The 23,101-nt window shown below is 38.0% G+C and overlaps 3 protein-coding genes across 3 annotated transcripts; 1 reads left to right on the plus strand and 2 right to left on the minus strand.

Annotated features, from left to right (window-relative positions):
* Positions 1 to 5: 5 nt before the first annotated feature.
* Positions 6 to 5,454, minus strand: LOC122844664 (sodium-dependent phosphate transport protein 2A-like). Its single transcript, XM_044140352.1, is given in 14 exon segments — positions 6 to 183; positions 186 to 218; positions 300 to 583; positions 675 to 787; positions 1,120 to 1,244; positions 1,421 to 1,537; positions 1,694 to 1,861; positions 2,047 to 2,095; positions 2,273 to 2,368; positions 2,788 to 2,983; positions 3,926 to 4,037; positions 4,163 to 4,306; positions 4,408 to 4,561; positions 5,351 to 5,454. Coding segments are annotated over 14 exon segments (1,755 nt in total). The 5' UTR covers positions 5,432 to 5,454; the 3' UTR covers positions 6 to 100.
* A 1,890-nt stretch (positions 5,455 to 7,344) lies between these two features.
* On the plus strand, positions 7,345 to 13,536 carry LOC122845324 (solute carrier family 22 member 4-like). Its single transcript, XM_044141529.1, has 8 exons — positions 7,345 to 7,656; positions 9,167 to 9,270; positions 9,925 to 10,079; positions 10,164 to 10,335; positions 10,463 to 10,593; positions 11,404 to 11,489; positions 12,245 to 12,390; positions 13,257 to 13,536. Exons 1-8 carry the CDS (start codon positions 7,450 to 7,452, stop codon positions 13,324 to 13,326), a joined length of 1,071 nt encoding a protein of 356 aa, XP_043997464.1. The 5' UTR covers positions 7,345 to 7,449; the 3' UTR covers positions 13,327 to 13,536.
* An 87-nt stretch (positions 13,537 to 13,623) lies between these two features.
* On the minus strand, positions 13,624 to 22,890 carry LOC122844668 (solute carrier family 22 member 5-like). The gene is made up of 10 exons (XM_044140357.1): positions 22,427 to 22,890; positions 21,934 to 22,037; positions 21,254 to 21,408; positions 21,008 to 21,179; positions 20,058 to 20,184; positions 18,767 to 18,864; positions 16,664 to 16,878; positions 16,389 to 16,571; positions 15,139 to 15,274; positions 13,624 to 13,915 (listed from the first exon to the last, which is right to left on the minus strand). The coding sequence occupies exons 1-10, from the start codon at positions 22,856 to 22,858 to the stop codon at positions 13,828 to 13,830; spliced, it is 1,710 nt and encodes a 569-aa protein (XP_043996292.1). The 5' UTR covers positions 22,859 to 22,890; the 3' UTR covers positions 13,624 to 13,827.
* Between the last annotated feature and the right edge of the window lie 211 nt (positions 22,891 to 23,101).

The following is a 23,101-nucleotide window of genomic DNA, read 5'->3' on the forward strand; positions in this document are numbered from 1 at the left end:
TCTGTGTTTCTCATAATTTGGCATGTTGTTTTCTGAAGTCAAACTCCTTGTTGATTTCTTTGCTCTGCTTTGTTCTGCTTTCCTGGTTGTGTTTTAATACTCAACTACTATCATTATATTGTTTTGTTTGATTTATTTGGTTCTCGTCAGGCTCTGAGCAGTCCACGCTCTCCTTCCATTGGAAGTGGCGTCCGGTCTTTCATTTCTCCTTAGACACGCTAGAATACCATATCATCATCAGCAAATAGAAAAATGCACCAGAATGTAATTGTGTCCGGTATTATTAAGAGAATATTTACCTCTGGTTTGTCCACACCAGAGAGTCACCCTGGTAATGAGGTCATCCATTGGCTGCAGTGACGTGAGCCAAACAGGAAGAAAGTTCCAGTTCTGCAGTATTGGCGGCAAAAACTCAGGCCTCCGTGCTTGGAGGAGGTTTATCGTTATTACAGATGCAATCAATATAATGACTGGTACACCAATTCCAGTCAACACCTTCCAGCCAGCCGAGGAGAGACCAAACACCACCAAAGGGAACAGCAGGAAAGACAGGACGAGGTAGAGGACAGCAAACCAGCGGTACCTATAAACATTTCATTTAATTATTTGTAATAAAACCATGTGTTCATTTTTGGGGGGTTTTTAAATTAAATATAAAATATTTAAAAGTATACCTGGCAGTGCACTTTCCGAGTTCAATGGCCAGTCTTATGGGTAAACGAGTGGCTGGTATCGGATACCAAAGGAGGATACCAAAGATGTTGAAGAAAAAGTGGCATAAGGCAACCTAAAACAAAGAATAGAATAAAATGGAATAGATTTTAATGAGGATGATTCAGATTGACCTTGTTCCAATACATAAGATTCAACTGTCAATGCAGAGTTTATACTTATTAATTTAGTTGGGATTCTTCAAAATCAGCACAAAGATATTTGACTAACCAGCTAGTTTAACTGTACATAAAATATGCATAAGGTGTTATAACATTAGTAGGAATGGATAGGATGAAACAAAAACTTTACCGAACAGAAAAGCAACACTCGTTTTCTAAACAGTGAAAATACTTTCTGAAAGATGAAACCTGGCTAAATAGAGACAAAAACTATTTTTATTTTTACCTGTGTGGCAGCAGCTATCTTATCTGCATGACTAGCCAGGGCTGCTAACAGAGCTGTACCAGTGGTTCCAAGGTTGGACCCCAGGGTCAAAGGGTAAGCCCTTTCAACACTAATCACACCAACCCCTGTCAAACCACAATACAATATTTAACACCACATTTCATAAAATCTTTAACCAACTAAATTAGAATCACCAACAAACACACAGCAATCCACAAAGCTACTGTCAGTTCGTCACGATTGAAGAATGACTGTATATTTTGATGGATGAGAATGATAAAAGACTTTTTCTGTTTTTTACCTATGAGTGGTGTAATGGCAGATGTGAAAACAGAACTACTCTGGATCAAAAATGTCATGCCAGCTCCAGCTAACAGAGCCAGATAACCTGTCACCCAGGTAAAAGGAGGGGGGAAATCTGAAAAGCAAGACAGCACAGAGTAAGAGACAGAGATCAGAAATCCTGACATGTCATAACATGTTTGGTTGAGCTCTCATACTTTTCACAAAACTATTTTAATACGTTCTGTGTGTAATGACTCAGTGATTAGCAGAACAAACTTTGGTGGTTTACCTGTGTTAATGACTTTATTTATAACATTTGCCACTTGGCCCTTTAGCAGGGAGTTCAACAGTTTGACCAGCAGTATGAGGCTGCAACAGACGACTAACAAGGAGCAGAGCAGCAGGATGATACCGATGGCCAAGTCTGACAGGGAGGAGTCCGCGAACAGATGCTTACCTGACAGAGGCAGAGACGTGGAGTTTAAAGCTGTACACAGTTACAAGATGTACAGATATTTTCTAAGAGATCTTTGTGAAAGTAATAAAAAAACTCCTCTCATTGTTTCTTTTGTAGAGCAGGTTCATGCTTGATTGTTTTATAAAAATGATGAAAAACACTGAAACTCATTTGTGCAGACGTACATTTAGATGTTTTTCTTGAAAGGTTCTGTGCTCCCCACAATGTTTTGTTCTGTTAACAATAACAGAGTTAGGCAAGTAATAATGGGACAAAAAATACAATATTGAGTTCTCACACAGTATTAAAACAATATTATCATATGCTTTTGCATATTTATGGACAAATAAAGTCATTTATTGTAAAAGATTTTACCAAACAAGTCAGAAGGCCAGAAAGCCTGCTGTCTACCTTCATAACAGCAGATTTACACCAACGCTTCACCAGACTCCAGTTCGTCTGAACGTGGTCCTCTGTGGCCAGTGCTGTAAGGGCTGATTTATCCAACTAAATCAGAAAAAATTAACATCGAGTGTCAGAGAAAAAAGAAACATTGGAAGAAATTAGTTTCCACTCTGACCCATTTCTTTCTGTTCAGACTGGAGCATCAGATGGATATTATGTCTCTATTGTTGGGACAGTATCGACTGCAGCACAAAGCCTTAATGCCGCTCCCAAAGTCCCACAGCTGCTGGAGGATTGTACAGAATCAGTTTAAAAGGTACGCTTTTCTCTCCAGGAAAATGCTAAATCTCTTAATGAGTGACGCTTTCAAAGGACACTTTTTCACTATGTGAGAATGCTCAGTCTTCATTTTGTTGCCAGGATATATTTGAAGTTGCAGAGCAGCAGGATTAAGTGGAAATAAAAGAGAGAGTGAGTCACGTCATTAAACGTGGCTGAAAGGAAAGTGACTTTCACATTACCTGGATTACCAACTTAGTCAACGGCTTAGTGAGAACTTTCAGAAGTTCAGGCGCATCATCTCCGCCTCTCAGCTGAAGGGTGTTAACTGCAGCCAGTGACATGTGCCTTAACATTCCACTTGCAACTTCCAGAGGGAGAAGCACCAGAACCGACAACCAATTAAAGCAGTCATGAACTGTTGCTCCAGCAAATGCCCTGCAAATAAGGATAATGTCAACATTCGACATAAACAAATGTAAATAAATCAAAAATCATAATATAAAACATGCAGAACACTGGGCCGTGAGGACTGGAATGGGATCATAATACAGCTGCTGAGTGACTTCAGTAGGACATCAGCTAACTTCCTGTCCACAAAACTGGACGACATCCAGAACACAAGAATATACAGAAACAGCTGCTACAGGAGGGCGACAATGTTTGTCCTATTTTAAACTGTGGAGATCAGAAACAATGAGAGTAGATAAGTTTTTGTCATTTTGGGTTTATTATCGCACACCTGGAAGAGATTAACAGGGTTATCAAAGCAGGGAAATAGAATTGATCCAGGATGACCCAAAAGAGACATCTATTTATAAAATTTTAATTGCTTCAAAACAATGCCTTGGTTAAAGCTAAATTAATCATATGTATATACATAAGATAAACTGACCATGTAGGAATTATATTTCTATGTTCTATTAGTGCCACCAAGTGGTGAGATTATAATCCAAATGACTCAGACAGCAACGGAAATTATAATTTATTGTGACATTATTTAATATCATTGCTGATTTTGGGTGGCATTAGCTTTGACTGTTTCAATCGAATAAAAATGTTGTCAGTCATCTGCAGTTGGTTGATGTGTTTATCAGGAAACGTAAAGCTGTTGGTGATTTTTGATGTTGTTTTCCTCCTGTTTACTTCCTATCCTAATGAACCTTGGCTGTGATAAAAGAAGTGTTTTTCTTTGTGTTGGCTGCTGTGACACGTTTTCCCTGAACAAATATTCTTCAAACTACATTACGTTTCTATAGCCTCCATTGTGGTTCTAGTTGAGCAGTCAGTTTAAATGTTTTCCTAACTTCACTCAACGACTGTTTGAAAACTTGTTTGTCCTCTGCTGTGAATTATGGGTAATTTTGTTATGCACAATACCTTCCAAACTCGCCCCTGTCTCCAGACTGCATTAAAGCAATAATAGTGTTGGTGACTGATGTTCCAATGTTGGCTCCCATGACAACGGGAATGGCTGACTTTACATCCAGCACTGAAGAGACCATTAGATCAGAAAAGATGGTGTAAACTGACAGAAACACAAATGCTGACATGTGGGGACTATTTTCAGATTTTTGCTAAGTGCTGCTGTTTCTGTAGATAGTTATTCTTACTCACAACCAGAGGACACCAAGCTGACTGCGATGGAGGTTGATGTGGAAGAGCTCTGGACTAAGACTGTCACCAGAATCCCCACCATCACGCCAGCCACCGGGTTAGACAAGACAGCATTTTTCTGGAAGATTTCCCCAGCTGCCCTGCCTGTGAGCAGACATTAATGGAAAACAGAAGAAAACTTTCCAGTTTGAAAAATTAATCCCTCTTCTGTCCCTTTAGTAAATGAAACCATGTGCTTAACTTACCTCCTGCAAGTTGAAAGGCAGAGCTCAAAATGTCAAGTGAGCAAATAAAGATGTAGAGCAGCAGAAAAAGCAAGGGGATTTTTAGGAGAGTAAGTGCAGTTTTTTTCACTTGGGGAAGTCGTGACTGAGTCTCCATGGTCTGAACCTTCAAGAACTGTAAAATTATTAACTTTGTAGAGAATCTTAAGCAGACCACACAGACACGGTTCATAGTGTCAGTGGCATTTTGTATACATTAACTTTAAACAAAACGGATTCATTCTCCAACTCCAGAAGTGCAGTTTGTAGAGACGCCATATTTAACATACCTGGAGCGCGAATCGACGTGCCTTCAAGTAGAACTTTTTTAAAATACATGCGCACTTAGCTTCAAAGAACCTAGCACCGACCTTTTCCATGTGTACCGTTACTCTATAACGGTACGCATCGAAATAGTTTGACCAGCATTAATTAAATTGATTGGAGATTGTAATTAGAATGTCTTCATGTAAACGTGTTAACAGAAACGAAACAAAAATTCCATTTTCGTTGGATCATTGTCATGTAAACAGGGCCTTATATTGGTCAGTCATTTTATTTTACATAATTGCCGCTATAGGAGCCACAGAACCCGTTCTCAAACTGTTCTGTAGTCAGAGAAAACATTCTCTATTTGCTATTTTCATGTAAATTTACAGTAAAAACACAACGAAACTCTTCCATTTTCACCAGAAATTGGTGTCGCGTAAACAGGGCCATAGTTTTATGACTGTTACACATATCGTCACGTTCTACGAACAAAAAAGGAAATTGGTTCAGTTTTTGTTGCCTGTTTAACTTTTAGAAATTGCAGCGGCTGCAGTGGGCCACAATAAAGGTACAATAACGCTGATAAAAGGGGAAGAATAAAACCAGACAAAACCACTTGTACTCTGCTTTTTTCTCGCTCTGTGTCTCGGCTTACCCTACGCGCTGACCCGTTGCCCTGGTGATCGTCAAACCACAGCTCAACCAGCTGACAAAGCAGAGATACGTTCAAGTCCATCGGGGGGAATCACCACCAAATAACGAACTTTTCCCATACAAAAAATTACGCGAAAATACCAAAACAGAACATTCAGCCCGTTACATACAGTATTGCTGTCAGGCTTAATGTTTATATTATATCGCCTGAACACAGCAGTGGTTGATTAGCTGTTTAAAAACACCTGCTCTACTCTGGAGTTAGTGTGTGGGTCGCCTTAATTTAGTACGGCGGAACCAAAACACACCGAACTGCACAGCACCTGTTAAGGAGGTCAATAGCAGCAGTTAGACTAGCATAACTGACCCACTGGTCATTTTCTCAATATTTTCTTAAAATAAAACTTTTTCCTCACTTGTTAAATGTGAAACCATTGGACCTTGTTATCTATGGCTGTCATAGATAGCAGCTTCTCTCATACTTCCTGCTACTCAGAAGGTACCAGGTTACATTGAGTTGCAATAAATGACTGCTAAAGTTCTCGATCAATAGTCTGTTACAATTTAACCATTTCAGCACTGTCAGCAGCAGAACAGCAACATCACACCTAACAGGGAAAACATAGACTAAAATTGCTCTGCATTGCCCCCACATGGTGACAATGATGTAGTATGATACAATTAAATATTAGATTCTTGATTAATATGGGTTGTTGCTGTTGTTGTACAGTGTTTTAAGATAGTGTACAATCATTTTAACTTTGAGTCTCCTCCCCTCCAAAGGTCTCTCCAAAGCCCTGCCAAAGTTCTTCTTTTGCTGTCATTATTTGAGTATTGTTATGATGAGTAATAACCAATCAATCAATCACGTTTGAGTAATAAGACATACCAGAACATTACAGAACTTTCTAAAACACTTCTCCATCAAGCAATTAGCCCCCAACAAATTAAAAATGAAAGTTTTTTTTAAAGTGTCAGCCTGTACCTTGTTTGTGTCATTGAATAATGACTCAAAGGAATGTTTGTCTCTTTTTACTGATGTAGTGCCAGTGCTGATTTGTATGAGCTGCTGCATTCCAATGAATCCCAGCACTTTGGATTCTGCAACCCGTATCAATAAATGTTAGCATTTCAGCCTTTGCTGTGATACTTGTGATTATGCTGCGGTGCATGTGATCTTTACCACCTATTCTTGAAATTATTTTGCAAATTGAATGTGGTCCTTTTTACTGACTTGACTTAATTTGTAATTAAACATCCAGTTGCATTTCAGAGCAAAAACTGAGCAGTGAAGTTAAGGGGATTATTACAGGTGTAGTCTTGTAAAGCTGGATGGTGTCAAGGCCCAAATCTGGAAACTGACACAAGAAAGGTTTTGTCTTAAACACTCTGAAAAGCACTCTGGTGACAATTATTTAGAATTAGAATAAATAGGAATGACTAGAACCTGGATTAATAAACTCTGGCCAATAATAAATTGTCTAATTCTATAATGTGGGTCGATATCAGCGATGTAACGAAATGTGAAAAGATGCGAGGGTGTGAATACTTTGCAGTCATACTAAAGTTGTTTCCTCTGTTAGAGAGCTCTATCAGTGTGATAATGTAACTTTCAGAAAATTTTGTCAAAAGTCAAACATGAGGCAGTCGACTTTTCAAACGGGTTTTAATCTGTAGCTTACATGCCCATTGGCAACTTTTTTATTTTTGCTAGAATCTTGGTTTCCAGTTCTGATAACAGATCCGCCCATTCGCTTCTTCTGTCTGCTTCCTGTTGCTCTACATGACTCTTACCTGGATGTTGTCCACCAATCTCAACTGCAGGTTTTCTAACTGATGTTTTAGGAACTGCCCACTGCGCATGTCTGCATCACGAGGTCTAATCCTTCCTTTCAAAGGCTTACAGCTCTTTACGCTGGATCCTCGTTTAACTGGTATATCTAGCTATGCAAGATCTTACAAGAGCTTGCATGTTCAACTGGTCTTCTACACTATTCATGACATGCACAATTTTTACCTGTTGCCTGCGTGATTATGTAGTATTTAACCTTTGTGGTGAGGACAGACTGGCAGACGGATCAGGAAAAGAATCAGTTAAGAATGAAAGAGTATGAGGAGATTGTTGCCTTTTTGGATCAGTGGGGATGTTTTCAAAAAGTCGTCTTTTTTTTGCTCTGTGTGAGCATTATCCCCAATGGATTTGGTGCTTTCAATCTTGTTTTTCTGACTGATGTACCAGATCACCACTGCTTCCTACCGGACCTCAATGTCTCAGAGGAGTGGAGGAAAAGCATTATACCAAAAACAGTAAGTCACCTCATCCAGGTTCCTAGAATATACAATATTTAATTTTAGTGTACTAATTTGCCTTCCATGAAGGTAACTGTACAGTTGCTGCAACAAGAAAATGCTTGTTCCTTTACAAGTTTCTTGTGTTTGTGCTGTTTTAAAGTAAAAATGTTTTAGATGAATCATATGAAAGAAAATTGATTAGTAGGTACAAGGAGCAGTTTTCAGGTAATGATTTTATTCAAAAGGGGAGAAACGGCACCAAACCAACTTCACCCTATGTGAAAGAGTATTTGTTCCACTTATTAAAATAGGAATTTCCTATATTTAGCCTCACCAGCCCTTATTACTCCTACAATCTGTTTGGTGACATGAAGTAGACTAAATTATCTTAACAAATTATTGTAAGGATCCTGGGTTGTTTTGTAGTTTGATTTGATTTTAGTTTTGTTATTATTTTTGTTTCAGTTTAGTATTTTGTTTTTATTTTGTCAAGATGAGTTTTGTTCCTGTTTTCCTTTAATTCAGTGTTTCTTAGTGTTTTTAGTTACGTTTTTAGTTTATTGATGTTTCTTTAGTTTTTTTTTTAGTGTTAGATTTATTTCCTGTTCCCCTGTGCGCTCTCCCTCGCCGCCTGTTCCTTCACTCACACCTGTAACCCGTTAGCTCAGCGTTAGCTTATCAGCCCAGATCTTTTGTTTAGTAATTACCTATTCACGAGAAGCAGTTCCAACTCCAAATGGTCTCACTGTGGAAAATTTCTTTAGGATGCTGTGATAAGTCACAATCAGGTCCAAGTCATTTCTGCTCAAAAGTAAAATGTGAAAAAAATATATATATCTCAAACCCAACAAATTTTTCAACTACATTCTGGGAAAAGACCCCATAGAGTGTTGTTGGATAGTTGTTTTCATTACCAGTTGAAAGTATTATTGTAGAAATGCTTAAAATTATTTCTGAGGTCTTTGTCTGATATAAAATTAATGTTTCATAATCTGGCACACTTCAGTTAACCGTAATAACTTCTTAGCTATTTACCAAATGCTTTTATTTGCATGGTCCAATGTTGGTATCATCTGTCCTTCATTTTGTTCTTGTTAGTCCCTGGTTGTGTTTGTAGCTCTCTTTCACCTGTTTATGATGACTACTGGGAAGTCGTACAAACACGAAGGGTTAACGACACCCTTTACCTGATGGTTTTACAAAGTTCACTCTTTTTTAGTTAGAATGTTTCATAGTACGTAGCATAATGATAATAATGATGTTTCTTAGGTTTCTAAAATAAATGTTAAGATATAAACTACATCAGTCTTCTTGTGAATCATTGCTTGTAAATCTGAGTGAATTTTAATGCTTCACTAGAACCTCGTTAGGAAATGAGCAGCAGGGAAAACAAACGTGAATATCATGAGCAACTATCACCACTTCCAATAGAGCCAAAGAAATGGGAAGAAACATGTGAAGCTTTACTGAGCAGAGATTATTTCATTTGTTCAATGTTGGGATTTAAATAAATTATATCTTTCAGTTTGACTTGGTGTGCGATGACCAATGGGTGCAGCCATTTACTACTTCAGTTTTCTTTATTGGAGTTCTTGTTGGATCCTTCTTCTCCGGACAGCTGTCAGACAGGTAGAGCAAGTTTTACTTTTAACTTAAAAGCAGATTTGCATATCCAGTTTGGTGATTGTTCCTGAAATGCTAAATGTTATTTGTAACTAAAAATTTGGAAGAAGGAAAATGTGAAATGGTGAAATTTTTTGCATTTTTTTCAGAAGGGACAGGAAAGCAATGAGAGTTAGTAGATATGAGACTAAATGCAGAGATGTGTGGTAACTAAGTACTTTTATTCCGTTACATTTAGACTTTGGTCGAACAAGTTTACTTCCAAGAATAGTTCTGCTGCACTGTATTTCTTACTTTCACTTGAATACTATAACTCTGAAGTGGCACTACTCTTATTAAACAAAAAAATCTACACACTTTACTTTACTAGAATAAAAATATTTTAACCAAAAATGTAACAAATAAAGACATTCAGGTGCATTTTATTCTTGTTTGTTCACAAGCTTCATTTCTGGATGTTAATTTCTGTCTGATGAGACAATTGAATGTCAAAAAGATTCAGTAAACACAATTATCACAGAAGTATTCTGTTCTAACAGATGTACTGTGTTAGTTTAAGATGTTTTATGCTGAAAACATTGTTTAAAAAATGTTTATTCTGCCTTAATTTTGGCTTGCATTAGGACCTAAGATAAAATATTTCTTTCCTTCTTTCTCTAGGTATGGACGGAAACCTATTCTATTTGCAACATTGGCTGCACAAATAATATTTACCTTTGCTCAAGTCTTTTCTACCTCATGGACCATGTTTGTTATTCTCCTCTTCTTCAATGGACTGGGACAAATATCCAACTTTGTTGCAGCTTTAGTTCTTGGTACAGAATATGATTTTAACACATAAACGATTCTTTATAAATTCTATCATGTTCCAAATAGTTTTCTTGTGTTTGATTTTTTAGGTGCTGAGGTTTTGACTGATAAAATACGTATCCTTTATTCATCTATGGGCACATGCTTAGGTTTTGCTGTTGGATACATGCTGCTTCCTGTTGTCGCTTACTTTCTGAGGGACTGGAAATCTCTCCTCGTGGCTCTCTCTCTCCCTTGTCTGGTCTACATCCCCCTCTGGTGGTAGGTTTCAAGAACTCTCCTTAAAATTGCATTTACAGCAAGTTACTTGAAAATCTTGAAAACCATATTGCATTTTAATTAAATTATCCTGTCTAATCCTCTTTGTGGATTGCTTAATTTTGAGCAGGCTTCTCCCAGAGTCTCCTCGATGGCTTCTCTCTCAAGGCCGAGTAAAGGAAGCCGAGGCTGTAATCAGAAAAGCTGCTCGATGGAACAAAGTTCAAACTCCAACTGTCATCTTTGAAACTGATAGTGTAAGTTGCCCTTCAAACTCTAAAACACAAACTATGTGGTTCAAATCAGAAATCCTTTCTTTCAACAGTCAAACCCGAAACACAAAACACAAGAACGTCAGAAAAAGAGGGAACACTGGCATTTATTGAATGCAGATGTTACCTGTAATAAAGAGGTTTACTGAAAATTTAAAACATTTAAATCTAAGAGTTCACTGTTTAACTTTACATGATGTGAAGGGAAGATTTCCCTGGCCACTGTATAAAAAAAAACAAAACTGCTATTCAACAAAGATGCAGCAAACAAAAAATAAAACCTACAAACCTTCTGACTGGAGGTGAAACAGGAATAGAAAAAAACTAACTTGTTTCTTTATTTACATTTTTAATTAAAATAGTTGGAGTTTTTGTTTTCCTCTTTTCCAGTTTGTACTCCTATTATTGATATTTTGCAATAATGATGAAGTTGTTTAGTTTCTAAATGCATGAGTTATGTGAAGTAATGACAGGGCAAAATGACCAGTACTCAATCTTTTTCTCTTTCTTTGACATTTTCTGAAGTTTGAAACAGCTAAAAATAAATCTTGTAACAAAGTCAAAAAATCTACACTGACAAATAAAGTGCTGGATTTTAATTGTAATTCTGTTGACAATTAATTCTAAATTTTGAGCTGAGAGTTTAAGTAAACAATTTCTGATTTTTGTAACGCTTTCAGAAATCAAACATCCAGGATGAAATCTTGCCAAGATGTGTAAACACCGTCACAAGTTGAGAATGTTTACAGAAGCTGAATTTAAAATCTTCTCCATAACTTCTGTTTTCTGTCTCGGCAAGTTAACACAAAATCTGACAAGAAACCAAGCGGCGTGTTGGACCTTTTCAGGATCAGCAGCATCAGAATCACAACTCTCATCCTCCTCGTAGTGCAGTGAGTACCGTAACTGTCGGACTATAAGGCGCACTTTAAAGCCTTTAATTTGGTCCAAAAATGACAGTGCGCCTTTATGTTGTTCTGGGGCAAAACAGCGCCCTCTAGTGAAATATTATGGATTAATTCTAGTTGTGCTTACTGGCCTTGAAGTGGTTTTGTGTGGTACACTGCGCTCAGTCGAAATGTTTTAGTTACATTATATTACGGCTACAGTAGTCAGGAGCGGAGTAATCTGTTTAGTTTCGCTTAATGCGCCTTATAGACTGGTGCGCTTTATAAATGAAAAAAAATTGAAAACAGACATTTCACAGACAGTGCGCCTCATAATCCAGTGGGAAATACGATAGACACTTTTAAGTTAAGGAAAATCATTAATAAGAGGTCCATTAGAGACATTTTGTCTTGTTGCTAAATTATGCAATGCAGGTAAACTACTTAATCACTATGTTTTAATAATAATAATAATAATAATAATAATAATAATAATAATAATAATAATAATAATAATAATAATAATAATAATAATAATAATAATAATAATAATAATAATAAAATTGGAACTATTAGGTGAATTTTTCATGTGAAAATATTTAAAGGGGGTGTTACAGGGGTCTCAAACTCCGGTCCGAGAGGGCTGCAGTGCTGCAGCTTTTAGGTGTGCCTCTGCTGCAACACTGACTAGAATAATGAGGTCATTAAGACTCTGGAGAACTGATCGACACCAGGAGGAGGTAATTAAATCATTTCTTTCCAGTGTTTTGTACCTGGAAAGAAAGGTACAAAACACCTTTCTCTCTGGGAGCTGTTGCCGCCTTTGTTGCTCTTTTGCTTCTAGAGACTTTCAAGCAACCACTGCCTGAAACCCTTCAACAAATGCATAAAAGACAAAGGTATGTAGTCAGATTTTTACCTGTTTCTAAATTATTCAGTAAGTAGTTAGTAAAACTGATGTAACTCGATCAGTTTTGCATGTTACACTGAAAGTTTTTTTTATTATTATTATTGAAATATTGAATTTTAAACCAAAATAATACAAAACACAACATTTTCATTTCTTTAGATTCAAAGGTTGACATTACCTTATTATTTGTAGATCTGCCTTTAAACTTCATGACTTGTTTTCTTCCAGCAGCATCTCACAATAGTTTGCTGGAATGTTGTGCACTTCCATGTTGTGTATTTGTCTTTTGGACGTATAAAAAAAGCTGTGACTTAATAAACTGATTAAAAGCAAACCGGACTAACTGCCTTAAAGGTAGTTACTTAATGTCAAAAGGAAGAAAAATATGCAAATGTCTAGTTTCAACTGTATTTTTTTGTCTGTTCTTCCACACAAGAATACAGTGAACTGTATTCTGTAACATGCAGAGACTTAAATTTTCACCAGAACAGGGTTTATAATCCTCACACCAAACCGGCAGGCAAGCAGACACACACTGAAATAAAATAACAAAATTGCTTTTTTATTTAGACATTAGTTGCTTAACAAATGTGCATCACACTCAGTCGATAATATGTAATGATGACAATCAACCAGTGGATGGCGCTGAAGCAAAAGGTGTAATGGAAACAACTACCGTACTGACGCTGCTCCACCTCTAAATGTTGGCTGCAATTTTGTCAGCAAACTTTCACAGAAACGTGTGTGTGTGCGTGTGTGTGTGTGTGTGTGTGTGTGTGTGTGCGTCTGTGTGTGTGTGTGTCATTTGATGAATTCAGCTTGCTTTTGCTCACTTGTCTTTTTTTTTCACCACAGGACCAAATGTCCCTGTATCCAAAAAACCGAAGCCTCAGAACCAGTTGTGTTGTCAGACAGTCCTCTGTGACTGAGTGTTGCTGGTTCAGCTTTAAAATCTTTTTTTCAACACTTCCAGAAGTATTTTTTTTCTTTCTGAATTACATTGGACCTCCTCAACAGTTTTGTTGCTGTTCATGTTAAACAAACATTTCTATGTCTTAAAATTTGTGAACTTAAGGAAAGGTCATCCTTAGTTCTCCCTGAGTTTATCACTACAACATATACAGTTGGGTTCTCTCTCTCTCTCTCTCTCTCTCTATATATATATATATATATATATATATATATATATATATATATATATATATATATATATATATATATATATATATATATATATAATGAAAGAGAGGAAAAAGGACTTAGAAAGAACTGTTCTTTTGTCTTTTTTAAGAAAAATGTCTAAAGCACCATCAGACTTAGAGACTCTTTAAGTAAACCCATTGTTTATGAATAAAGATTCAGGATTTCCATATCCTGAATCTGTGTTCTTTTCCATATTTTCTGTGCAGTTTTTACTCCACAGAATTTACAGCTGTCTGGCCAGAGACTTTTCTTCAGCAGCGTTTTCCTCTTCTTTAGTTCTGGCGAGGACGTAAGGTCTTTTCTGGCAACATCTGGAAGATAAAATAAATGCACATTTGTTCAGTAAGATTACTGACACTGACATTTAAATAATAAAACAGTTAATAAGTTACAAAAGACCTGCTGGGAAGTTTAATCAGCATTTTGTGAAACTTGTCTCTGAAGCTTGAATTGCAATAAAATAGTAGACAATGTAACGTTTTGAGTTTGGCTTTTCTTCACAATTTTTTCAAGCCTGAAGTCATTCCTGGTGCTTATGCACGTTTCTCTATCACAGCTCTTCCTTCCGCTTAACTTTCTGGAGAAACTGCTTTTTCATAGCAAAGATTTTTTTTGTGGCTGACCTGCCAACAAGGTGTAAAATTGCCACCTCTAACATTGTCAGTTTTCAAGTTCCTTCTCTAAATTATGAAACTTTCTGCAGTCTATCTGAACTGACTCAAGTTGTTAGTAGTTTGAATAAATGATTTACTTTCTTCATGCATAGTTTTAGAATGTTTTATAGAACTGATCTGTTCCCATTCCTTTCTGTAATAAATATTTTTTGGTTTTTATTTTTGGCCTGCAGAGAAAACACATCAATTAAAAAAACAAGAAACTGCAAGGCATGTCAAAAATGTGACTGGATTCTTCCAAACTTATTGATCTTTTTATTGTTGTTTTGCATTACTACACCACACCGAGAGCAGAATGTTCTACAGGGATAAACATTCCCTGAGGCATGGATGGGTGTATATGTTTAAGATGTTTCATGTTACATGCAGGAGTTACTGAGAATACTAGTTAAGCAAGTAGAAGCAGTTTTCTTTTTAGTTTCTGCTACACTTCCCAACACCTAAATGTTTTGTGCATGTAAAATTTAAAGCTCATACCTTCATACAGGTATGAGCTGTATGAAGTATACAGTTCATACTATATACCTTTATACAGCTCATAATCAAAGACATTATTTGATTAAATAAAAGAAATATTTTAGCCAAGAAAAATCTGCTTTTTAAAATTGATTTAGCATCTAAATCAGGGGTCACCAAAGTGGGTCCTTGAGGCCCGGCATCCTGCATGTTTTAGTTCTTTCCCTGGTGGAACCAACAACCTTTTCAGCTTGTCAATGTTCTTCTTAGGTCTTCTAACGAGCCATCATTTGATCCAGGTGCGTTAAACCAGGGAGAGACTAAAACATGGAGGATGTCGGCCCTTGAGGACCCACTTTGAGCTCCCCTGATGTAGAGTCATAGATGTTTGGGGTTTTTTTTACCCAGGAAAGCTTTGCATTTGGCTGATGGTGTCGGGCAGGGGCATCCCAAAGGTCTCAGGGAGAAGCAGACTCAGCAGTGCAGTCAAAGCTGTGAGGCTTCCCACTATGATGTACGGCAGGGACACAGAGTAGGTTCCTGTGGTGTGACATCAAAAGAGAGAATATTTGAATATGTAAAAACTAATGGAAAACAGCATATCTCTACAAATATAAAGTGTGTCAGTTCAGGTATGCGTTTACTCTGGCAGGGCCTTTTTTAAAACTAAATGTGTCATTCTTCTGCCTGTTTGCAAAGAAACAGACAAAACAGATTTTATTTACAGACCCAGCCAACCTGGAGGTTTGAATCAAACAGTTACATGTCTGATTAAAAGTAACTGTTATGAAGGGATGCAGCTGAACTCCAGCTTTAACATTTAAGTTGAAGCAGCTCAGAAAACCTTCTGCAGGTTCAAGCCTTGTAATTTGTCTGATTAGTTACAGCTGTGGGCCTGATAAGTTTGTAAAAATTCAGAGGAAAACTGCTGAAGAAGAAAGTCACTGAACAAACAGCCTTCTGAATGAAACCACGTTATTAAATCAACGGATTTGGTTTTCCAGACCGCCGCATGAATGTTGGAGGACTGAGGTGACAGACGTGTTCCTGTCAGTGAAACAGCAAGTGAGCTAAACTGAGTCTAACTAGAACCGCTCCAGTCACTGCTGGAGGTTACAGTCTGGTTGAACCAGTGAAACCAGTGAAACCAGTGAGCTCTGAACCAACTGAGTTGCTGCTCTAAAATCTAATTCTGCTTCTGGCTTCTTCCTTGTTCTTTGATGTTGTTTGTTCATTAATATTATCTTTCAAAACTCTGACACTTTCAGAGGATAGAAATATACTGAGGTATAATTAGGTGAACTCCTTCCAATTAAGTAAATTATTAGATTTTATTCAGGATTTGAGATCAAAGAAGGCTGAATCCACATGTACGCTTAAAAATGTCCATCCATTCATCCATCCATTTTCTGTTCACCCTTGTCCCTAATGGGGTCAGGAGGGTTGCTGGTTCCTCTCCAGCTATGTTCCGGGTGAGAGGCGGGGTCACCCTGGACAGGTCACCAGTCTGTCGCAGCGCTTAAAAATGTGATGAATAAAATATTTTTAAGCCCCATAGTTTTGACCTTCCAAAATAAGGCAAAGTTCAAGGCATCTTAACTCAAGGATTAGTTATTTTATTTTGCTCAAAGGTTCAGGGAATGATGGTATTTACGTAAGTAAATGAAGTATGGAGCAACAATGCTGCCTATCCTGGAGGCCGTGGAGCAGGCGCCGACAGCCGTGTTCCTCAGCACAGTGGGGTACAGCTCTGCTGTGTAGGCGTACACAACGGCGAAGGCAGTGGACACCGCAAACTTCCCCAGCATCTCAAATGTTATGGACAGAGCAACCAGGTCTGCAGGAAATGAAATATGAAACTGATCAGGGTTAGATATGTAATCCTGACGCAGTAGGCTTAATGTAGAAGTACAAGCTGTGATGTTGTACGTTCTGGTATGAACTGTATGATGAATATGAAGAATCCTCCTGCAAAAAGTGCTGAGAAATGGCTGAGTCGTCTGGAAAACCAGCGGAACATAATCCACGACAAAGCATAGGCTGGGATCTCCATCACAGCAGACAGGAAACAGTTGAGGAACGGATTTCCATGGAGGTTCGCCGTGTTCAGGGAAAGAGCGTAGTAGGCGATGGTGAGGGTGTTCCTGTTGGAAGCACAAATGATTTAGGTTTTTAGCTACAAAATAAAGTAACAATAAAAAATGTCTGTACATTGGGATTTGAAGTATCTGGCAGGAACTAAGAATTTAGTGAAGAGGGACACAAGAGATGAAAATGTTTAGGAAAGCAAAAATCAAAGATGATAGTTGAGGATGAGGATTTGTGTTTTAGCAAGAATTATCAAGAACACGGCAGAAATGTGAGATTTTAGTTATTGTTTTAAAAGAGAAGTTGGGTTAACCCTAACCCTGTCCCATTGGGGCCCAGAGTCTTTTAATCTGTACATGCAAAGGGATAAAAACTAAACAAAGTGTTGAGAGTTTATGAATAAATGAATTAAATATCTTACAAAAGCAAAGTTCTACATAGATTTTCCTTATGATTCTCAAGTTTTAAGAGTAAAAGGGAAACTGTGCACATGAGATTAAATGTAGACCAACAGGTTTGACGGCCTGGTTGTTTATGCTCAAGGTTGGAAAGAGGAAATGGTTTCAAAACAATATGGTGATGGGAGTCTTGCTGTTTCCTCTAGTTATTGTTCAGGATATCATACCTTTTCCTCAATCTGCTTTTTAAGTAACTCTTTAACAATGATCTTCTACGTTAGTCGGGCAATCAAATGCATTCAGATAACTAAATGTAGATCAGAAGACATTTACCTTCTTAGAGTGTAAAGTCCTGGTCATTTAGGATGCATTGCATGACTGCCTTTGTTTACTGCAACCAAAAAATGATTCAACCAAATTTGTCTGACTTGTAACTGAAGGAAAACTATAGCAGCTCAACTACAGTTGACCTGCAGTGAGAGCGTCCAGAAGAACAACATTGTGCTCATTTATTTTCTTACAGCCAGAAAAAAAAGCTAAGGGACTTTCTAATGTCTATTGAAAGTTCTGTAACTTCTAAAAGTTCTGGTATACTTATTTAGACTGAAGCAGAGAAATGTCTGGTTTCAGGACTGAATTACCTGGTAAAGGCCAATGTTCTGTCTTACAGGATGGTGAGGTAACATTGTGAAGGAAGAACACACCACTGAGTCTACTATCGCTGTATAAAGGTATGGAGCAAGGAGTCATTCCAGTATCAGCAAGTTGTGTTACTAGTCAAATCCAGATTTGTATCTTCGCCACAGGCATCAAGACAATTAATGTGCTTACATTCAACTGACTGAGGTGTGTTGAGTTTGATGCTTTAAGAGACAAACTGGTTCTGTGCATGCAAGACTGAATTTCGTTTTAATTTTTGTCTGTGTTGTGGAAAAATACTATTTCCAAGCACTGTTCAGGTAAAATCACTCAATCAGGTTTATTCATATATTGTGCACAATACAGAGAGCTCATAGACAATCAGTGATGAAGCAGGTCTGGATGAAAAGCTCTGCCAGGCAGAGAAACACATGAGTTTTATACCAAAGATAAAGAATTAACAACAAGGCAGAGACAGCCTGGTTCTGATGCAGCTGTAGAAAACAACTTCCAACCTCCTACATGAAACCGAAATAGTTCTTTTGGTGAGAGTTCATAAGCATTTAATATGACATGACTGGCAGATGTGACCTTATTGTAATTTTTCCATCACAGTCCGTTTAAAGGAATCATCTCAAACTCCAGTCAGGGGGCGTATCCTACAAATTTTAGATGTTTCTCTGCTTCAGCACCTGGCTCCATTATTAGCTCATTAGCATAGCTCTGCGGAGGCTGAGGCATGCTGGGGAAGCAATTTAAACATTTAATTCAAGCGTGTAGAACAACAGACACAAATAAAGAACTTCTGTCTTCAAGGAATGCAGTTTGAGATGACAGCTGTAGAGCGTGCTAACTCTGCGTGCGTAGTTGCTAAGCAACATGTCAGTTGAGAAAATGTCAGACTAACCAGACCAGCCACAGCGTGACGGAGAGCCATCGGATGTTTGGAGTGCGAAGAAGGTCACAGATGTTGTGCGCCCTGGTCTTTTCAGTCCTGCCTTCATTCTGTGAGAAAGCAGGATCAACAAATGTTTAGAAAGTAGCAATGACAATATTTTATATAATATAAGGCAGAATTCCTCAGTTACAAAAATGATTTCCTTCTTAACATACAGTGACTAATCCACTATGGGTTTGCTTTAAAACGTATAAATAACTGTTGTTGCTGTGGGTTCACCTGTAAACATTTTTAAAATATATAGAAATATTGCAATATTCCAAATTGCAACCTATGTCCGACATTTCATTTTTTTCCAATTTCCTCACATTACAACCAAAACATTCATATGTTTTAATTGGATTTTATGTAGGAGACAAACACAAAGTATCATCTGTGAATTAGAAGAAAAGGAGGCATGGTTAACACATTTTAGATATGTATTTTTCATAAATTGTCTTAAAAGTTGAGCTTGAATTTGCTTTCTTCTTCATTAAGACAGATTATAACCCATAACTTCAATTGCAACCATGTGTGGACTGGTCATCAGGCATACTGGGCAAATGTCCGGTGGGCCTACGCATTAGTGGGTCAAACTGAGGCTGTCATAAAATCACAACAACAAAAAAAAGATAAATAATTTTCATCAGCCATGACAGCATTGGTTGATTTTTCTTGCAGGACATCTTTTAGTCCTCAGCCTGCCCTGCCTGTCTCCTCTGTCAGAGGTTATAAACTCAGCAATCTGAGCTGATGAACTAGAGAGATGAAGAGTGATGGGTGATGAGGTGGAAGTAGAAAAGCTACAAGAACAAAAGCCTAAAACATGTCTGAGGCAGAGAACAGTAACCGGCAGCTCTAGAGCTGCAAATGACTCTTTGGACTTTCCACAATGGCTCTTCAGAACTCCAAACCAACAAGCAGCATTCAGCTGGATGTCTGACCTTCACATTTTGTATAAATAATCATGATGGGCTGGCGTGGCTCAAAAGGCAGTACCATTTAATTTTTTGGTCCCAGTCCAGCCTGGGTTACAACGTATTCACTTTGAGTGAATAAAGTGACATGTGGCTGTAACTGGACAAAATGTTTGCAGCACTTTATATACAGGAATGCAAAGGAAATGGCACAGAAGCCAAATATTACAGCTTACCTGCAAAATGTAGCAGGACCTATAAAGGTCCAGAGGGATTCAACTCTAAAGCTGTTTGGTTGCAGAGTTCACATTATGCAGATGATGGTGGGTGTTTAATGCTCTGACCTTTAGAGGTGTAAAGATGACGGGTGGAGATTCAATCCTGTTCATCTTGGCAGCGTTCCGGATGATGACCTCGGCTTCCTCCACTCTACCCTGGGAAAGCAACCAGCGAGGAGACTCTGGGATGAACCTGACTCGTTTTGCAACATTGTGGACAGAAGGAGGGAGAAAACGAAGACTTCAGTTATGATGCAAAGCTGTTATGGTAGGTGAGCTGGTTGAGTTTTGCACAGCCACATATGCACACTTTAATTAAAGGCATTTTATGAAAACAGCATATCAGTTTCAGAATCAAGGAAAGTTGAAGTTTGTGAATAAAGACAAAATATTACAAAGGGAATCAATTCACATTTTCTGTACCTACACTAATGTAAATCCATGACATTATTTGTTAAAAAAAATCTGTGCATATGAGTCATATAAGTTATCACAAAAGTCATTTGAATTTATAATATGAAGCATCATATACAAACACTAGCAGAAAACAACTGGTTATGTTTCTGTTCCAAGCAGCTATTTTAACCTTTGAATACTAAAAAATACATTTCATATTTTTCCAATTACTGCACCTTTGTATTTGCATTTGTTGAGGTGACCGAGCTTATCTGTTAAGGTTTTCTGAATGATCCACATCACAGTAAAAGTATTTGATGTTTATGCTACACTTTTGCTCATCACTGTTAGTTTAAAGTTGCCACCCTTGTTTTTTAATGGCCTGTCATTCAGGGGTTACAGCAGAAAAAACTTTTCTTATACAAGCAGCTGCACCACCAGTAGAGCTGGATTGGAGGGAAATCGCTGAAGGCGATCTATAAATCACATTTTAGGAGGAGCTCTATTGGCTTTTTCTGAGCTGCAACTGCCAAATAACGTCCAAGATGGAAAGAAATCTGAAACAAATCTTCCATGAAAAGAAAATCGGCTCAAAAACGACATGCAAACATGATACGTACCAGAAGAGGGGCAAACAAACGCAGCCTGCCAACATGAAGCCCACCTGGAGCATCCTCCAGTCTCTCACAAAGAATGCAAACAACGGTAGGAGTGTGTAGCCCACCGCGAAGAAAAGACACACTCCAGCAGTGGAGAAAAATGTTCGGGCCTGTGGACCTAAGATTTCTGCTCCTGAACACAAAAATATATCACATTAAATTTACATCTGTTTGGGGGATTGGTTGAGCACACAGGAACTGACATACCTAGAACAAATGTGACCAAGTAATTGGAAATTTGTTCCACTCCAAGAAGAAAATACAAGACGACAAACATGATCCAGCTTGAAGAAAAAATCAGAATCAGTGTTGTGACTACTTGTAGTCCAATGGTACCAAACATCACAATTTTCCTCCCGAATCTGAAATTGACACAAAGCAGAGAGAAGTTGGTGAACAGTTAGTTACTTTCTGTTGCATTATTGTAGTGAAAGCCAAACCCTTGTTCTACGTTTTGTTCTGGACCCTTAACTACTGAGAAATGATTTCTTACTGTAGGAATGAAATCTGTAGAAGTTTGAAATGATTAGATCTCATTTTATCCGATGGCTAACAGGAGATCTGAAGCTTACTGGAAATGGGATAACACCACAGAAGTACTGAGGCAAACATCTTTCTCACACATAAAATGTTTTTAACATTCCTGCTCAATTTTTCCAAGCGTGGCAAACGCAGACTGAATGGCTCCAATTACTTTCTCCACTGCTGAGCACTGAAGCAGGATGAGAAGTAATGGATTTATTGAATTTTTGACTTGCATGAAGTTTACCTAAATATTTTCTAGATTATGCATTTTAAAAAGCAGCATTTTTCTAAATGTATAAAACCAGATCAGTGATTGCCTCGGTTTAAGTTCAGTTCTTGAAACAAAATATTTAGTCTGCAACCTGTCGGAGAGCTGTCCTGAGACGAAGGAGCCAGAAAGAATGCCAAAAAAAAACAAAGAAGTAGTGAGAGGCTTCTTCCAGCTTTGGTCACACACCAGGTTCCACTGTCAAAAAATAAACACAAATAAGTTAAATTCAGGTTGGTCAATAATTTACAAATATTTGATATGAGGGGTATTTACTTTTTTATTTTTTAGAACTTGACTTGTTGTCACAGCTGAGTGCAGATATGTTAATTAACTTCTATTTTGCATGTTTGGTCATTTTTATCCTTCACAGAAAGGGACTTTTGGGTGTTCATGCTACAGATTCATTTTCATACAAAGTAAATTATAATAATTAATTGCTTTTAATTATAAATATACCAAAACTTTCAGCCTTGCATCATGGATTTGGTTGTGTTTTGCAGGGGATCTTTATGAACAAAATGTAAAAGTCTTCCTGGATGTGAACCTGGACCAAAATCCACACAGCATCTCTTAAACCCACCCACCTCAGAGACAATGGTAGATGTATACACGCTGTGGTCAAACTCCCAGCCGTCCAGGCAGCTTTCTCTGGGCACATTGGACAGATTAACGTCCGATCCAGGCAGAAAGCCTCTCTCCGAGTAATTTAATAAATATTCCACTTTGTATCTAGAGCACTTGCTGGGCACCAAAGCGCCGTCGCGGCTCGCATCCTGCTCCAGCGGAATGCTGCTGTTCCTCCACGCCGCGCTGAGGTTCAGGTGCGCGGGCAGCGCGCAGCAGTGATCCGGCGTGTCGGCCAGAAACACCACAGACAGCGCAGTGAGTCCATTAGGGATGAAGCTCAGGCAGAGGAGGAAAAACGTCCGCTGCTGGAACCGTCCCCATTCTCCGAGGAAAGATGTCGCCGCCTCATAGTCAGTGATTCTGCTGGTGTCAGAAGTTGCAGCGGGCATTTCGAGTCCGGCGCATGGATGAATGTGCGCAGGTTGAGGATTTCTCTAGTTTATTTCCTGCTGTGAATCTGTCCAACCCACAATTCGCTGTGACAATATTTGGAGTGCTTTTTGTTTTGTGCTTCTTTTTCCTCCGAAAACAACCAAGCTTCTGATGGGAGTAAATTGTCCTCGATTACGGTGGATCCATAAACTGAAATTCCCAATGAAGAAAAAACATGAAAGGCATTTAATTTGTTGCGG

This window comes from Gambusia affinis, linkage group LG15, assembly GCF_019740435.1.
Source record: "Gambusia affinis linkage group LG15, SWU_Gaff_1.0, whole genome shotgun sequence".
NCBI classification, from domain to species: Eukaryota; Metazoa; Chordata; class Actinopteri; order Cyprinodontiformes; family Poeciliidae; genus Gambusia; species Gambusia affinis.

Coding starts and splice junctions, on each gene's coding strand:
- LOC122844668 (XM_044140357.1), bottom strand. CDS start 22,858: ATGCCCGCTGCAACTTCTGACACCAGCAGAATCACTGACTATGAGGCG. Junction 22,038..22,426: donor CATCTACCATTGTCTCTGAG/GTGGGTGGGTTT, acceptor ATTTTTTGACAG/TGGAACCTGGTGTGTGACCA. Junction 21,409..21,933: donor TCAGGACAGCTCTCCGACAG/GTTGCAGACTAA, acceptor TGTCAATTTCAG/ATTCGGGAGGAAAATTGTGA.
- LOC122845324 (XM_044141529.1), top strand. CDS start 7,450: ATGAAAGAGTATGAGGAGATTGTTGCCTTTTTGGATCAGTGGGGATGT. Junction 10,336..10,462: donor GTCTACATCCCCCTCTGGTG/GTAGGTTTCAAG, acceptor AATTTTGAGCAG/GCTTCTCCCAGAGTCTCCTC. Junction 11,490..12,244: donor TCACAACTCTCATCCTCCTC/GTAGTGCAGTGA, acceptor TAATTAAATCAT/TTCTTTCCAGTGTTTTGTAC.